General features: G+C 40.5%; 1 protein-coding gene across 1 annotated transcript in view; it reads right to left on the reverse strand.

Annotated features, from left to right (window-relative positions):
• The window catches only part of slc2a15a (solute carrier family 2 member 15a), a 44,142-nt gene extending 32,240 nt beyond the window's left edge, over positions 1-11,902 (reverse strand). The window contains exons 1-2 of the mRNA XM_034682117.1: positions 11,707-11,902; positions 408-506 (exon numbers count right to left, since the gene is read on the reverse strand). Of these exons, the coding sequence (XP_034538008.1) occupies positions 408-506; positions 11,707-11,751 (144 nt within the window). The 5' untranslated portion in view covers positions 11,752-11,902. The remainder of the gene's footprint in view (positions 1-407; positions 507-11,706) is intronic.
• Positions 11,903-19,205: the final 7,303 nt, after the last annotated feature.

Below are 19,205 nucleotides of genomic sequence, written 5' to 3' on the forward strand. Positions count from 1 at the left end.
TCAAAATGTGGACTCCTATCCACTAATAGGATAAAGATTAACACAAACCCAATAGTTAATGAGTGTTCTTCTCTTTTTAGCAGCTTTAAAACTCACTTTTCTTGGTTAGACTTCACAAGACGGAGGCCAGTTGACCAAGATAAGAAGCATTTCCTCATGCAATGATCACAGAATCAAAAAGAACCAAACACCCACTGTGGAATGTGGGGAATCTTAGACCTTTAGAGGCCCCTTGGGGCACAGTGCCCCTTGGCAGATGATAATCCAGCTCTGGGTTGTACTGTATGTGTGTGTGTGTGTGTGTGTGTGTGTGTGTGTGTGTGTGTGTGTGTGTGTGTGTGTGTGTAGGTGTGTGTGTGTGTGTGTGTGTGTGTGTGTGTGTGTGTGTGTGTGTGTGTGTCTCTTACTGCAGAGGGAGAGTTGACCACAGCCAGATTGTAGCCATAAAGCATGGAGCTCCCGAAGGATGAGAGGAACGCTACCGCCAACAGGGAGCCGGTCAGTTGCTGCAGACAGAGGGAGAGAGGGGAGAGTTAGGAGCAGCAGAGAATTGAACAAATACAGGTTTCATCCACAGTCCGGCTGGGGAAGACTGGCAGCATTTTTCTCACACAGGAGGTATTTAGTACAATGTGGAGTTTGTGTCCTAAAAAAGAACTAGAGACATACACATTAGACAAAAGACCAGAAAGACAAGATGAAGTCACAAAGTCACAAGTCCTCTGCATGAAATAACAAGCTGTTTGAGTGAACAATAAAGACAGTGACCAGTTAAAGCCACAGAAAAAGAAATGGTGAAAAAGTTCCTGTCTCATGTTCTTATCAAGCAGCAACCTCCGGTCTTAATATATGAAGTCAAAGTGGAAGTGTTATAAACTGCAGTTCATCCAGCGTCCACTAGAGGCTGGCTGCAGAAACGCCAGAAACCACAAATACACCCATTCAAAGAAGACTTTCTGAATGAACAACTTCATATTTATTAACTTCCTGTTGGCCCTTCAAGCTCTCCTTAAAGGACTAGTTATGTTATGTTCTTCCTTTCCTGATGGAAAACAGTGCACGGCCTGTTGCGGTACCAAGAGGCAACCTCCAGTCGTGAGACATGTGAAAGTGTTAAAACCTGCAGTTCATCAAGCATCCACTAGAGGCTGGCTGCAGAAACACCAGAAACCACATACACACCCATTCAAAGAAGACGATCTTTACAGCAGAAACAAACATGTTTACAGCCTGGTTCAAAAATCTGTTTAGGTCTGAAGAGCTCATTTCTCTATCAGCACACACTGTACAGGGGGAATTATTTTACAACTTGTTATTTTTGAAGATATTAAACTTATGATTTTTGTCCAAATAAGGGCATGGCTGACTGACAGGCGGGCACACTGTAGCTGTTAGCATAGAGGCTAAAGACCCGCCTCAACTCCATGTCTTTGTGTCATACTAAATCGGCCGAAGTTAGCCTGAGTCAGGGAACCGCCAACGATAGGCTTCAAAACTCTGCTTCAGATTTAGATGAGTGACTTCACAGAGACTACATTAATGTATGTTACAGTCTGTGGTTCTAATGCATCTTAATCAGAACACAGTATGCACAATAACTTGCAAATGTTCCAGAATCTGTCCTCACAAATGTATCCGTCATTTAGGTCAGATTTGATCCATCTAACCAAATAATTCAAGTCTAGGTAATACTGCTCAACAATGTCAGGTAATTCTTCGGGATATAGAGCATCAAACTCAAGTTTAAAGATGTGAGGTAAGATCACATTTCACTGGCAAACAACTGTCACAGCTATGCAAAGTGTTTCTGGTAGAAATAAGATAACACTCCAGAAAATGTAGCTTCTCAAAAACATCTGGTGAGGGATGTGATGCACAAACTCATCAAGGCCACTAATGGCAGATTGAGGATCCACTGAGAGCAAGTGTGGTTGAATGTTCGCTCCCAGTCATGCAGATTCCAACATCCAATTTCGCTGCTAGAAGCATGTTAGGACGCCTAGCCATACAAACCAAGCTAGCAGCACTACTTTTCATCAGCAGTGCAGAGATTGTGAAGTGCCATATGATGGTAGATCAGCAGCATACAATACAGCTGGTTTGTTTAAAACGACTAGATAGACTTTATAATACATTGACGTAGTCTCTGTGACGTCACCTGTTTGTTATGAAGCAGAGTTTTGAAGCCTACTGTCAGTGAATTTTAATAAATGCTGACTCAACCTAACCTTCGGTCGATCTAGCATGAGGCTACGAAGCAAGGTAAGGCGTGCTTTGAGACTAGTCACAGCAGATGCAGTGTTCCGCCTGTCAGTCAAGTCAGCTGTGCCCTTAATTAGGAAAAACTGTTCAGTTTAATACCTTCAAAACAAACAAGTTATGAAAAAATTCACCCCCGTACAGTGTGTGCCGATAGAGAAATGAACTATTCAGACAACACAGTTTTTTGAACCAGGTTGTAAACATGTTTATTTCTGCTGTAAAGATCGTCTTCTTTGAATGGGTGTGTATGTGGTTTCTGGTGTTTCTGCAGCCAGCCTCAAGTGGACGCTTGAGGAACTGCATTTTTTAGCACTTTCACATTGGCTTAATTGGAGGCTGCTGCTTGGTAGGGCCATGGGTCGTTCACTGTTTTCCATCAGGAAAGGAAGAACATAACATAGTTAGTCCTTTAAGGAGAGCTTTAAGGGCCAACAGTAAGTTAATAAATATAAAGTTAACACATTGTGGTTCAAAGAAAGAAAGTAAAAAAGAATAGAATCAGAGAAAAAACACAAAATGTTTTACATGAGGAATAAATCTCGGAGGAGTTCGGCTCGTCAAACAGCTGAAACCCCTGAAAGTTTTGAAGGTGTGCTTGTACTTTTGTGCCAAATATGACAACAGGTGTGTTTGTGACAAGAAGGGAACTGTGGGATCAATTCAGATAACAATCAGAACCCCTTCACAATGTGACGGGCTCAACCGAAATGATGACTATGTTTAAGTTTCAAAGAATGAAGGTATACATAAACCTTGATATTCAAAATGATAAATAAGTCCTATTAAGAGTTACACCTTTACCCTCCATCATAGAGGTGCAAACAGAGGAGCTGTCACACTGAAGACAGTTTAAACTGGAGGACAGTTCATGGAGAAACATCACCCAGGGTTCATCATCCCAATGTGTCAGCATGATCTGCGGTTTGTGACGTCATTTTAGGCAACCCGGTTCAACCTGTAACGGTCACTCTGTCTTTGGAGGAGTCAAACAGCTGTAGCCTCACGCACCCTGCAACTATTACAACCACCAATGCGTTCAGATGAAAGTTTTCAGTAAACAAGGTTTTCGGGTAAAGGATTTCCTCTATATGACCGACACCCGTCTCACGTCTTTGCTGCACCTCTGAACGGCTGCATGGTCACTGTGGGAACCAGCAGGAGATGATACTCCGACCCAAACTCATCCTCTGCTCAGCTGGCCTGAAAGAGAGGGGCGTGATAAGGTCCTCTCGCAAGGAAAGTCCAAGTCAGCGCTTCATGTGGACCATCTGCAGGTCAGCCATGCAGGAGAACGCTTTTTTAAATCACACCCACAACCACACTTTGCTTTTTCACTGATCGTAGGTCAGCTCACAAGGACAGACCGTTCCTGGGACTCTGGGCTCCGGTCTTGAAAATCCCTACCATGCCCTGTCTGTGTTAACCTCCTGAGAGGTAGCACAGAGCCGGGTTACCGGTGTGGTACTTACCGGAGAGGGAGAAGGAGAAGGAGAAGGAGAAGGTGAGGGAGGCCCCTGTTCTTGTAGTTCTTTATCTTCTTCCTCTTCCTCTTCTTCTTCTTCTTGTTCTGCATTATCGTCAGTGTCTTTATCAGCCATGATAACTTGTCCAGTGGCTGCGTTTAGTGTTTAGCGAGTAAAACACACTAATCACTGAAGTAAGTTCCTTTTCTAGATCTTCTATGTTTCCTTTACTTTCCCAGAAAAGTTCAGAACAAAAGTGAAACACAGCAGAGAGCAGCAGCAGACACAGAGGTGAGGATCACTCCAGAGTCTGCAGGAGACTCTGAGCCCCCGTCCTGCACAGCACTGCTCCACATGTTACTGAGTAACTCTATATGTTATTGAGTAACATATTTTATTTCACTGAGCTGCACCAATCAGAGGACGGCATCTTAAAATACCATGCAGTCATGCAGCATGGAGCTGTCATGCATGCAGAGCCCACCAACTGGTTTCACATAATGGAAGGACAAGCTGGTTTAATGTATGTGAAGAGAGAGAGAGAGCAGGCTGATCCACCACAGATAGTGAGAAATCTCGTACAATTACTTCTCTTCTGTGAGATTCTTTCTATTCATTCATTTATTGAATATTATAACAGTAAATACACAGGAGGAAACATGTTGAATATTTGATGTGAAAATGATCAGGTTGCTTTTGATTTTTGTCTTCACTTCACTCTTATCCTGACTTTATCAATCTATAATGCCCCCCAGTGTTTACCCAGTTATAACCATGACTCAGCAATTCCGATTCACTGCGGCTCCACTCAGTCTGTTATACCTTTAAACTAATTTTCCAGGGTTTTAACCAGAACCAAAAAAGACGACCACATCTCTCTGGTTTTAACTTCCTTGCGCTGGCTCCCTGTATGTATTAGAATTGATTTTCAGATTTGATTGATTACTTTTAAAGCTCTACATGGACTTCCTCCGAGCTATATAGGAGACCTATTAGTACCCTACGAGCCGATGCGTGCATTGAGATCCCCAGGCAGAGGTTTATTTTGCATTCCAAATACACAAATGAAAAGGAAAGGGGACAGGGTGTTCGCAGGGTGTTCGCAGTGAGGGGTCCGACACTCTGGAACCATCTGTCCGAGGAGATCAAGTCTGCTGAGTCAGTGATCTCTTTTAAATCTCTTCTGAAAACAGACTTTTATCGTAGAGCATTTCCTGACCGTCTTAAGAAATATATCTTAAAATAATTGTATTCCTTAAGAGTACTTTAATACGTACAGAGCCCTTAAAGTGACATGGGCAGAAAAAAATTATTTGATGTGTTCAAGTGTGCAGCAGAAACTAACCCGTGCTCACAAGAAAAAAATCTTGAGATCACAAGATATTATTGTGTGCTCATGTGAAAGTTTCTCGTGTTCACGACAAAGTTTCCCATGTGCACGAGTTACCAAGTGTGCACTGGAGAAAAACCAGTGCATTGCTGTCTTCCTGTTTAAATCTAAAAATGACAGTACAGGTGTTAGTTGAGCTTTATTTAAACCTTGGGCTTCATTATAAAGACATTACGGCTTTGCTTGTACATCGTCACCACTTTATTGTCTCAGATCTCAGACCTAAAACGTACATTCTGCCACACTGGGGGCTTTTTCGCCCAATGGGATATGCAGTTTATTTCACATGCGCATGTAATACCTTTTCATGCTCACAGGAAATTATATTTTGTGATCTCAATCATTTTTCTTGTGAGCTTGGGATAATTTCTGGTGAGCACGAAGACATATCTAATTATTTTTTTCTGCCCATGTCACTTTAGGGGCTCTCTACTTTTAGGGGAATCTGATGTCTTTAAAAATCTGTTTTATTTCTTTATCTTGACTTTTGTGTTTTTATGAACTGCCTGTTTTATTTTGCTGCCCATGTGAAGCACTTTGTATCTTTATTAATATTATTATTATTATTATTATTATTATTAATTTCCAGCTTATTTTACCGCACATAATTCAGTTTGTTTCCAAAAACTAAGATAATGTTTAAGAGTTAATCATACTCACTGGAGGAACTAATTCACCAGCAGTGGGTGAGAACACTGGAGCGTAGTGTAGATCCTATATTGGACAGTATATTTGGTATCAGCAGTTTTTAATGTGCTTGAAGATTAAAATAATCCTTTAAAGTGAGCTAGGTATAGAAAAAATGATGCAGTGCTTCACATCTCATCACATGTGGACACACTTCAAAATGCTGCAACTCATGGAGCACATGTGATGAGCTAACACTGCTCTAAAACCACTTTTCCCTAGGTGCATTAGAGTTAATTTATCATGGTAGTCTTGATCAGATGAACACATGAGTAAGAAAAGAAGCCTTAGCCATCATACCGCATACAGTTTAAAATCCTCCTCCTCCTCACCCACAAAGCCCTCCACCACCAGGCCCCTTACCTCACCGACCTCCTCCACCATCACACTCCTTCCCGTAACCTGCGCTCCTCACATGCCAACCTCCTGTCCCCACCTCACAGAACCAAGCACCGAACCTGGGGGGACAGAGCCTTCTCAGTAGCCGCCCCCACCCTCTGGAACTCACTCCCCTCCCATATACAAAACTGCTCTGACCCTTCAGCTTTCAAATCTCTTTTAAAAACTCACCTTTTTAAGTTAGCTTTTCATTTGTGATTGTACTGTTGTGTTGTTTTGTTTGATCTGTGTTATTTGTTATTTGTTTATTTTGCTTGTATTGATTTTAACAATTGTACAGTGTCTCTGAGTTTTTGAAAAGCGCTATATAAATAAAATGTATTATTATTATTATTATTATTATTATTATTATTATTATTATTATTATTATTATTATTATTATTATTATTATTATTATTATTATTATTATTATTATAAGACCTGGAAACATAGAGGTTTAGAGAGACCTTTAGAGGTCACTTTCACAATCATCAGGTGTGTTTGTAGGATTTTCCGTTCTGGAAAGTTGCAAAGATTGTTCCATGCAGCTCTCAGGATTTCAACACCTGAAAGTAGATTTTAGAAAAACCCTTACTGTACTTTCAGACACACAGTGAGCTCCCAGAACTCTGTGAGAAGTGATCTGACGGTAAATCTCAGAGCTGTTTGTTTAGACCCTGGGGATTTTCACCTTTTAGAATAAAGGTGTTTCAACAGAAGTATCATTTTTAGGAATTAAACATAACTGTGTGAAAGTCTGAAACTTCTTGTGGGCATTTCTCACATTCCTCTCTGCAACAGCCTAACAAAAGGTCATGGCTTTCTGCCAACCTGTGAGCTGAAACAAAGGCGGAAAACTGTAGGAAACCACAGTGACCAGTGTCTGCTAGAGAAAGATGTCTTTAACGTGCCATGGTACAAACTGTGCCTGCATGGACAAATGTCCTGAATAATGTCCAGACAGATGGCACAGAGCACAGGAACACTGCCTGACATGCTTCAGTGTTGAGAAAACGTCTGGAGGATTTAAAGTTAATTGTTAACTTAAAGAAATGTCAGGTGTAGTGAATGTGAGCATGGAGACAGAGATAATGAAATGAACCCTGTTCCTCTGTGGCAGCTTGTAATGGCACTGAGGCTCCAGCCCGTCCCACATCTAGTACATGAGCAGACTGTACAGCCCAGGCCAGACTACCACGCTCTGCTACTGCACATCGTCTCACCTGTCAGTCACTGAGGGGCCCGGCTACTGCTGAACCAACTCAGAGGCAGAGCTGCCTGCAGACTCTGTGCCGCCGTGGTGGGTCAAGCTCCCTGATAGCAGGACGTTTCTAATGCAGACTGAAATCCATCTAGACCACTACATCTTCAGTAAAACATCAATACTTTACTGTTTCTTATGTTCCTGAATGCAGTGTTTGATGCTGTTCCTCATGCTGGATGAACTTTTATGACTCTTATTCAAAGATCTGCTTTGATTGGACTTCTTTTTCATCATTGTGGATAAAACATCTGTTGAATAATCTGTGTACTGTTTGACAGAAGATCATCTCGACAGTGCCACAGACACTTCTGACTGATACTTATTTCAACTCTTTACTTATGAAGTCAGGAAGTCAACTTTAAATTATGAAGTCAGGACACTTTCAACTGTGTTGAATGACAGCAGGTTTGTCATTACGTCAGCATGTCACATCAGGTACTTTCTATGCGGGTATTTCAACACACACAGCCAGGTAAAGGATTAATGATACTCTAATAACTCATGTCTTAATGGATGAAACGTTTTAGTTTGACTTTTTATCCCATCTTATTTTCCTTTAATTGTTTTACTCACCTAAAACCTTATTTAATGTCTTTATTGTTTTTATTCATCTTGATTGATTTTACTGCTTTTATCTCTTTTATGTCTACACCTCTTGTTATTGTCTTTTCACTTCTTAGCTTTCATTTATTATATTTTCATTTCTTTAATCTCTCTTTTTTAAAATCTTTTTTATTATGTATTTATTTTTTATGTTTTATCTACATTGATGATTTTATCTCTGTGTTGCTTTTATTTCACCTTATTGCTTTTCACCTCTTTTAGTGCTTCATTCCTTTTTTCACTGCTTGTCGCCCCTTTTTATTCTTTCTTTCCTTTTATACTTTTAATTCTCTTACTTTAAGGTCCCTCTGGTCTCAGCTCATATCGTCAGATTCTTGTGTTGCCAGTGTTATCAGGTAAAATTGTTGTCTGGGTTCTCTTTGTGTTTGCTTTTTCTTTATGTCAGATTTTATTTTCTCTCTGCTGTTCAATCAATCAATCTTTATTTGTATAGCGCCAAATCACAACATACGTTATCTCAAGATGCTTTTACAAACAGAGCAGGTCTAGACCGTACTCTATGTTATATTCTTTACAAAGACCCAACATCAAGACAGGATAAGACTCAGTCTTACCCCACCTTAATCCACTATGAGCATTGAACCTCACAGTATTTAGCTTGTTACAGCTGCAAGGACAAACTTCCTTTAACAGGCAGAAACCTCGAGCAGAACCAGACTCATGTTAGACACACATCTGCTGAGACCGAGTTCGTGTCTGGAAAGAGGGATAGAGGGAGTTCTGTTGAGCTCTTATGTTTTGTTTTTATGTGCCCTGCTGTGTCAAGCACCTTGGTTTTTCAAAGGTGCTATATAAATAAAGTTATTATTGTTTTATTGTCATATTTTCATGATGCTCAAATTGATTTTCTACTTTACCAACAAACATCCAAGAAATCTGGCAATTTCCTAAAACTTCCACATTTCAAATGACACTTAAAAAAGCAAAAGTTAAGTCATATTGAGCGTTTTAACAACATTCAAAGTGAACTACTCTGCACCTGATTACTGACTTTCAGTAAAAATGTACGAAGAACAAATGTAGGAAGAAAGCTGGACTTCCTCGAGCAGTGCTGAATGAAGGGTAAGGGATTTAAGCTTGTCTAAGAACTCTGCACTGATGTACAGTTTTCAGTTTTGGATGAAGCCTCAACCACCTACAGTCACTTGGCTGTATTCATACTGTAATCCAAAGGTATCCACAATAAGCCACTCTCTAGTTAATAGTTTGCAAGATGCTGGTCTGAGAAAATTGAGCAATCTGGGGTTCACTGTCTCGCTCAGGCGTACTTGTGGTAGGGGAAACAGGCAGGTCGTCACTCTGTAATTTTGGTCACCTAAGCTTCACTATCAGTCGATTCTGTGCCTCCAAAGATACATATACGAAAGCTACAAATACAAACACTGAGTTCTGGTTTGGTATTAACCCAGTCTCTGATCCAACCGCCAACTTCTTCTGCCACTTAAAAATAAAGGACTTCCTGAAGCCGTCCTTTTTAGTGGGCTGCATGTTCACACATCAACCAGCTGCTTGAGAGGCGAGCATGGAGGTAATGTTGTGAGAGGACGTCTACAAGAAGATGAAGATGGTGTTGATGAAAGGTCATGGGAAACAAGATGTGACTAAACCTCCTTTCAGACAGTATGTGTGTGTGTGTTAGCGTGTCTCAGATCAATCCAAACGATAGTTGTGTTTCAATCAGAATCAGAAATGTCAGCCTCATGATGACTCAGGAAGTGTCAGGAGCATCAGAGCCAGGAGGAAACCATGAGGGTCTGCATGACATCTCCATGCAATCCACCTGAAGGTTATCAAGATTGTCTTTCTCTCCAGAACAAAGTAATGAACTCACAATCTCACGGACATTACCATTCGTCACGGCATGCCACCAGCGGGGCCGAATAAAGAGCTGAAAAGCGGTCTCTGTTGTGGAAGTCACATGAGTGTTTGAACCAAACCAGACCTCCTCCCTCAAAGGCTCTACTGTCACGTTACGTCCGCTCGCTCTTTACAGATAACAATTCAGATGGACCACCAAGAGGTCTGTGTCAGTGTGCAGAAACGTCACACTGAGGCAGCTGAAGGAAGAGGACGGAGTTAGGAGATCAAAATATCACTCAAACTCTGTCACAAGTTTGATTTATTGTCATATATTCTATAAAGTCTAAGTCTATACTCTTTACTTATTTGCCATCTTTAGTCGTCCAACAGCATAAAAGGTAAAGGTTGGGGATCTTCACCATGCTGCATACTGTCACACATTAACAACAAGTCCATCATGAAACATCACCTGTAGGCTCTCTAGTGAATCAGTGTATAGTACACAAAGATTATTCCACACACTACATAGAGTTTCTCTGAGAACAGAAAACACGTCATCTGTACTTTATCACTACAATAACTAATCATTTACAGTGAGAGAGAAGCAGCCATGCAGAGAGGAGGAGAACACAGCTGAGGACGCAGCAGGGTCGCTCCGACACTGACAGATACAGTATGCATCACTCCTCTCACTGTCGCCCCTTACACATCAACTTCTACCAGTCAAAAGTTTGTTCACACCTTCTCATTCAATGGCTTCTGTTTATTTTAATGATTTTCAACATTGTAGATTAATACTGAAGACATCAAAACTATGAAATAATCTGGTTTCACTATAATCTGGATTACAACAGTAGTCAAATAGGGCTATCCATTGTGTACTAACCCTACCTCTGAACAACACAACTGATGGTCTCAAACACATTAAGAAGGCAAGTCATTCTACAAATGAACTCTTGACAAGGCTCATGTTCATTAGAAACCATTCCAGGAGACCACTTCATGAAGCAGACTGAGAGAATACCAAGAGTGTGCAAAGCTGTCATGAAGGAAAAAGGGGGCTACTTTACAGAATCTAAAATATAAAACAGATTCTGCTTTGTTTAACACTTTTTGGTTCATTCAATAATTCCATATATGTTCTTTCATAGTTTTGATGTCTTCAGTATTAATCTACAGTGTTTACAATCATTACAATAAATACAAACCCTTGAATGAGAAGGTGTTTCCAAACTTGGAGTGATGAATATACCTGTGATCTCTGGGTAAACATCATCAGTACAAAGACATATTATCGCTTCAAAAGTGGTCAAACTTTCTGTTTTAAAAACGTTGTTAAGAATGAATGAATCTCTATGAATGATGTGAAGAAACCTGAGCTGATGAGCTGACCTCTGAACCCAAACGTGATTTAAAGTTGATGTAAAATAATGTTTGAAATTGAATCCCCAAAATTTCTCTCACTGCTTATTTAAAGAAACAGATGACACCTTAAACAGAAACAAATATATTGATTTTTTTAATTTAAGTTACTGTGGCATACCCAAAACAACAATAACTTTGTAACAGTGAAAAAAAAAACGTGATAAAATTGTCTCCTTGTACTCTTTTAAAAGTCAAATCAAAATTGCATTTCCACGCCTTCTTTAAACATCTGAAAATATCTCATCCACTACAGCTACTGAACAACTTTGTTCCAACAATAGGGCTACAGGTTTAAAAGCTGGTAGTAAATGCCATTAGGTGCTCAGAATCCATGTCTGAAGCAATAGGGGATCAGTCATCTGAGGGTCTTGGCTCTGGATCTAACGTGGCTGGTGGAGCCGGAGTGGACTTACCGATGAGATTCTCCTGGACGTTGGAATTAAAACCTCCTCAGCCATTGAAGAAATGTGTAACCTGGTCAACAAGAGCAAGAAGCAGAAGGGTTCTCTCTAAACTGCACAGGATGGCATGGCTGGAGGAGCAGGCGTAGTCACACGGGGTCCAGGGAACTACAGGCTGCAGGAGTCAGCTGGGCACATGTGCAGCGTGTCAGGCCTCTTGTCCAGCAGCAGTCCACAAGCTCCTGATAACAAGCCCACACTGTGTCATCACATGACAAAGAGCAGCGTGACGGAGCGAGAGAAAAGCCTGCTGGAAGCAATTAACTCTAAGTGAATTCCCAAAGAGAGAGGGATGGAGGAGGGAGGGAACCAGAGAGGAGGAGGAGACCAGACGGGAGAAGGAGGGAATCAGAGAGAAGGAGGAGGAGGAGGGGTAAGAGGAGAGGAGAGGAGAGGAGAGGAGAGGAGAGGAGAGGAGAGGAGAGGAGAGGAGAGGAGAGGAGAGGAGAGGAGAGGAGAGGAGAGGAGAGGAGAGGAGAGGAGAGGAGAGGAGAGGAGATGGAGGAGGAAGGGAGAGGGGAGGAGAGGAGATGCAGAGGAGGGAGAGGAGAGGAGATGGAGAGGAGAGGAGAGGGAGAGGAGAGGAGAGGCAGAGGACGAGGGCAGAGGCGAGAGGGCGAGGAGAGGAGAGGAGAGGAGAGGAGAGGAGAGGAGGAAGAGGAGAAGAGATTAAGAAGTAGAGGAAACTAGATGAGAGGAGAGGAGAGGAGAGGAGAGGAGAGGAGAGGGAGAGGAGAGGAGAGGAGAGGAGAGGAGAGGAGAGGAGAGGAGAGGAGAGGAGATGGAGAAGGAGATGAGGGGAGAGGAGATGGAGAAGGAGGAGAGGAGAGGAGGAAGAGGAGGAAGAAGAAGAGGAGGAGGAGGAGGAGGAGGAAGAGGAGAGGAGATTAAGAAGTGGAGGAAACTAGAGGAGAGGAGAGGAGAGGAGAGGAGAGGAGAGGAGAGGAGAGGAGAGGACAGGACAGGACAGGAGAGGACAGGACAGGAGAGGAGAGGGGAAGAGGGGAGAAGAGGAGATGAGGGGAGAGGAAAGTAGAGAGGAAACCAGAGGAAAGTAGAGGAGAGGAAACCAGAGGAGAGGAGAGGAGGGGAGGAGAGGAGAGGAAACCAGAGGAGAGGAAACCAGAGGAGAGGAGAGGAGACGAGAGGAGAGGAAAGGAGAGGAAACATCAAAAGATGAATGAAGAAGGGAGGACAAGAGAGAGGGACTGAAAATGACTGAAGTCTTTAAACAAGGAGGAAAGAAATGAGCAATGTTATGTTGAGAGTAAAAAAAGAAAGTTTAAACAGCAGAGGGAAAATGAGCATATAAAGAGGAAGAGAGGGATGAAGGTATAAATAGAGAGGTGATGAGACCAAACTAAAAATGCAGAGATGAGGTGGACAGAGCAGAAGTGAAGAAATGGGCAGAGAAGAAAGAAAGGAGAGACTTCTGTGTAGAGGATTAGAGGAGTAGAGATCAGGAGGAATAAACATGTGAAACACAAATGAAGTGACAGCAGGACAAAAACCATCTGACACTCTGAAACATCAAATCTCTGCTCCTGGTTTCTGACTGAGCTAGAGTAATGTGATTTATCATCTTGTGGTTTGAGCTCTCCTGCTGTTATCACTGAAGTCAAAGTTGAGCAGACTTCATTATTCTCTGCATGTAGACGTTACAGTTTAGCTCACAGACGCTCAAACATTTAATCATGATCATGTGCTCATAATTTCTTCAGTTGACAGAAGCAGGCCAGTGTTTACTGGGCCTGAACTTTTGGGAACAATCACCCGCCCAGCATTACACACTTCATAATCCTTTGACTTTACCTCTGCTGCCACTGATGAAAGGCTGCTTTTGTTCTGAAAATCCTGCCCTTTGGCTCATACATTCTCTGTGTTAGCCTTCGATTCATCACACTTAATTCAGGTATTATTACAGAACTCAACATTTGTGAAATTCACCAGCTGGCTTGAGAACTTCAACGCTGTGAGTCACGAGTGCACACGAGTGGAGAACAAAAGCCCATGTGACCGACAGGAACCCCAAAAACATTTCCTACTAACTTCTAATCTCTTCGTAGTAGAGGAGAGTAAGACGTGGTAAGCAGTGAGAACTTAGGAAACATGAACGTGAGTGTCCAGGATCATGTATGTGCTTAGTCAGTGGAAACCATTTGGATCAGGTAAGAGAAAGATGGAGGATTAAGGATAAACATGAATGAACCAAAACACTTCCTCATAAACTCTAATCTGTTCCTCAGTAGGGAGGAACAGCGAGCTGCTAAGCTGCGGAGGACGGTTATGATAGATGTGTGTGTGAAACTGAACCTGCCAGGGCCAGGAGACTGCGGACTTTTTAAGCTCACATTGTGGCGCTTTAACCACAACTTACTGACCCTGAGGTCACTTTCAGGCCTGTGTTATCCCTGTGTGAGAGAGAGGGCAGACACATAAAAACATGAATGATTATGACAGCAGCTAGGAAACTTGTACACCACAGGTATGAGCATGTATGCCCTTATTAACTGCAAAAAACACAAAGCTAACTAATGCTGATGTGACACACTGGAATGTGAATATGTTGACCTCAGGACCAAGGGGATGCGTTGTAAGGTTGTGCACACTGAAAATAACAGCAACATTTCTCCACATTTAGCTCCAAAACATCATAAAAATGTAGTGTGAAGTTTTATGTCACTTTTTAAAATCACATTTAGAGCAATATTTTTAAGCTTTTTATTTTTATTTTTGTCATGACAAATATATTTAAGTTAAAATCACTATTAAATCCCAATGCTAAATGTAAATCTAAATTTGAATTGTGAAATATATATGCTTAATATAAATCGTAATGTTAAATGTTCAATGTTAAATGTAAATGTTAAATCTTAATGTTAAATGTAAATGTTAAATCCAAATGTTAAATCCAAATGTTAAATCTAAATGTTAAATGTTAAATCTAAAGGTTAAATCTAAATGTTAAATGTTAAATCCAAATGTTAAATTTAAATGCTAAATGTAAACGTTAAATGTAAATGTTAAATCCAAATGTTAAATCTAAATGTTAAATGTTAAATCTAAATGTTAAATGTTAAATCCAAATGTTAAATCTAAATGTTAAATTTTAAATCCAAATGTTAAATCTAAATGTTAAATGTTAAATCTAAATGTTAAATCTAAATGTTAAATGTTAAATCCAAATGTTAAATCTAAATGTTAAATGTTAAATCTAAATGTTAAATGTTAAATCTAAATGTTAAATCTAAATGTTAAATCTAAATGTTAAATGTTAAATCCAAATGTTAAATCTTAATGTTAAATGTAAAATCCAAATGTTGAATCTAAATGTTAAATGTTAAATCTAAATGTTAAATGTTAAATCCAAATGTTAAATCTAAATGTTAAATGTTAAATCTAAAGGTTAAATCTAAATGTTAAATGTTAAATCCAAATGTTAAATCTAAATGTTAAATGTTAAATCTAAATGTTAAATGTTAAATCCAAATGTTAAATCTAAATGTTAAATGTTAAATCCAAATGTTAAATCTAAATGTTAAATGTTAAATCTAAATGTTAAATCTAAATGTTAAATCTAAATGTTAAATGTTAAATCCAAATGTTAAATCTAAATGTTAAATGTTAAATCCAAATGTTAAATCTAAATGTTAAATGTTAAATCTAAATGTTAAATGTTAAACCTAAATGTTAAATGTTAAATCCAAATGTTAAAGCTAAATGGTAAATGCTGCTCTTGGATCCTAAATATTTAGCTAATATGCAAATTCACACTGCCGCCCAGCGGAAATACCAAAATAAAAGCTTCGTAAAGCGACACAGATATCCCAACAATAATCTGTCAATCCCAAGCTGCAAATACTTCATTCGGCTGTATATACACAGACATAAACACGATCCTCTTGTGAGTTTGGGTCCTCATACTCGGTCAATACCAAGCAGCAACCTCCGGTCTAAAAATATGAGTCCAATGTGGAAGTGCTAAAACCTGCAGTTCATTGAGGAGCCGCTTGAGGCTGGCTCCGGAAGTACTGGAAACCACATACACACCCATTCAAAGAAGACGATCTTTACAGCAGAAATAAACATGTTTACAGTCTGGATAGCTCATTTCTCTATCGGCACACACTGTACAGGGGGTGAATTTTTTCATAATGCAGCAATTTCAAAGATATTGAGATTACAAGTTTTCCATTACGAGAAGCACAGCTGGCTGGGAACCATAGACTGTATAAGATATGGACGTAGTATCCGTGATGTCACCCATCTATTCCTGAGAGCTGTTTTGAAGCCAATCAACGGCGGCAGCCATATTGGAAATGCAGAACTCAACCAGGCAGAGTGTGACGTAGTGTGAGCCTCTAAGCCAACAGCTATGTGTTTCCGACCGGGAGTCACGTCAGTCATGTCCTTATTTAGGCAAAAACTCATAATCTTAATATCTTCTGAACCGTCATGTTATAAAAAAATTCACCCCCCGTTCAACGTGTGCCGATAGAGAGTACGGCCAAACTGTTTTTTTGAACCAGGCTGTAAACATGTTTATTAATGCTGCAAAGATCGTCTTTTTCCCATTCATGTCTCTGTGGTTTCCTGTGATTCTGCAGCCAGCCTCAAGCGGATTCTCAATGTACTGCAGTTTATAGCACTTCCACATGGGCTTCATCGTTCGAGACCGGAGGTTGCTGCTTGGCGGAAACACTGTAGCTGTTAGCTAGGAGGCTCAAAGCCCGCCTCTTTACGTCACACTGGCTCCACAGAAGTTATGTTTAGTTCAATATTTCCAATATGGCTCCTGCCAATGATTAGCCTCACAACAGTGTTTCAGAAACAGATGGGTGTCTATGGTCAGTACTGACTCCTACGGGTTATAGCCGGACTGCCCGTCGACCATAATGGGCACTGATTTAGCAGAACATGTTGAAAAGGCAGTTTTGGAGAGAGATTTTACAACACTCAGAGTCAGAACTGACCCAGTCTATGGTGCTGACAAGCTAAGTTGGTATTGTGAAGTTTGTATCACTTTATGAAGCTTTTATTTTGGTTCTTCCACTGAGCAGCAGTGTGAACTTGTATATTAGATAAATATGTAGGATCACAGAGCAACATTTAACATTAAGATTTAACATTAAACATTTGGATTTAACATTTAGATACAACTTTTTACATTTAGATTCATATTTAGCATATAGATTTAAAAGTTATTTTGACTTATTAAATATATTTGTCATGACATAAATAAAGTGAAGAAGATCACATATATTCCTCTAAATGTGATGAAAAAAATTCACACTATGCTTTTAAGACCTTTCGAGCTAAATGTGGAGAAATGTTGCTTTTAATTTCATTGTGTACAAATTTACAAACGGCGCCCATTACAGGACACCTCTTTGTTTCATGATTTCAAACATCCATCCATCCATCCATCTTTTTTAGCTTATCTGGGTCCGGATCGCGGGGGCAGCAGCCTCAGCAGGGAAGCCCAGACACTCCTCTCCCCGGTCACTTCCACCAGCTCTTCTGGGAGGATACCAAGGTGCTCCCAGGCCAGCTGAGAGACAAAGTCTCGCCAGCGTGTCCTGGGCCTTCCCCGTGGCCTCCTCCCAGTCGGACATGCCTGAAACACCTCCCCAGGGAGACGTCCAGGAGGCATCCTAACCAGATGCCCGAACCACCTCATCTGGCTCCTCTCGATCCGGAGGAGCAGCGGCTCTACTTTGAGCCTCTCCCGGATGTCTGAGCTCCTGACCCTCTCTCTAAGGCTGAGCCCAGACACCCTGCGGAGAAAGCTCATTTCGGCCGCTTGTATTCGGGATCTTGTTCTTTCGGTCACTACCCACAGCTCGTGACCATAGGTGAGGGTCGGAACGTAGATTGACCGGTAAATTGAGAGCTTTGCCTTCTGGCTCAGCTCTCTCTTCCCCACGACAGACCGGTACAGTGCTCACATCACCGCAGACGCCGCCCCGATCCATCTGTCAATCTCCCGCTCCCTTTCCCCCTCACTCGTGAACAAGACCCCGAAATACTTAAACTCCTCCGCCTGGGGCAAAAACTCTCCTCCGACCTGGAGAGGGCAAGCCACCCTTTTCCGACTGAGCACCATGGCCTCAGACTTGGAGGTGCTGATCCCCATCCCCGCTGCTTCACACTCAGCTGCAAACCATCCCAGTGCGAGCTGGAGGTCACCGTTCCATGAAGCCAAATGATTTCAAACACAACAGACAAAACTGTCTTTGGAATATTTAAAAAAAAAGTTATGTTTGACTTTATCTGATCTTGTTGCAGCTCTTTTGGAGAAATCACTAATTCTTTGGTGTGTTAATCCAAATTGAAGTATGAGCTTAGAGTTACAGTCGTAGTTTTCCCTGTTAGTAAGTCATCACTCTCCATGACAGTCTTTAACAAAGTGTTCTTTGTCTTGAGCTGATACATTTTCTGTTTTGGTAAACAAACCTTTAATAAATGATGAAGACAGGGACTGATGCCATGTAAAGAGAGAGAGAGAGACAGAAAAAGAGAGAGAGAGAGTCTTCACATCAAAGAGTGGGAAAGAGGTTTCCGACTGTACTCGTAGTAATTTCTAAAAGTAACTGATGACTGTCATCCCCTCCAGTCCACAAGATCCTCGGGTCATGTGCGAGAGTAGTGACCTTAATCGTCCTCTCTTCATTCCTCATCCTCCCTCTTTCCATAACTTTAACCAGGTTAACCATTAAAAGTGGACAGATTCAATTAAATACAGTGTGCCTCTCATCAAGCATGCACGAGCAAACTGCATCCTCCAGACATCAACAGTCCAGCTTCTCATCATCTTTTTATATAAGCTCACTTTAATGTGGAAGGTGACCAAAACTTGGAAAACTGTTGCAGACAGTGAATATTTGAACAGCTCACCACAGAGGCACCTGCAGACAAACTACAAAATAATCAAAATTAAATGAAAAAAAATAAATAAAAAAATTATAAAATAAAATAAAATATAATAAAATTAAATGAAATAAATAGAAAATAAAAATAATGTTAATCACAACAACATTGGTGATAATAATTATAATTAAAAAAATAGTAATAGTAAAATAATAATATAAATGCAGCTAGCAACGACAACATTAATATTATTATTATTATTAGTAGTAGTAGTAGTAGTAGTAATATTAATAATATTAATAATAATAATAATAATAATAATAATAATAATAATAATAATAATAATAATAATAATAATAATAATGATAATAATAATAACTACTGCTTTGATTCACTCAGGATCGTGTGATGATAGGAAATGAAGTAGACTACTTAAAACAATTTGCCTAGACCACTGTTAGCAGGTAAGTTTCTAAGGTCTGAGAGTGCTCCATTTTTAAGATATGCGTAAGGAGCTCTTTACACCAGACATCAGGAAACATTCAAACAGTGCAGAACAACTTTAACATACTTATATGAGT

This window comes from Notolabrus celidotus, chromosome 4, assembly GCF_009762535.1.
Source record: "Notolabrus celidotus isolate fNotCel1 chromosome 4, fNotCel1.pri, whole genome shotgun sequence".
NCBI classification, from domain to species: Eukaryota; Metazoa; Chordata; class Actinopteri; order Labriformes; family Labridae; genus Notolabrus; species Notolabrus celidotus.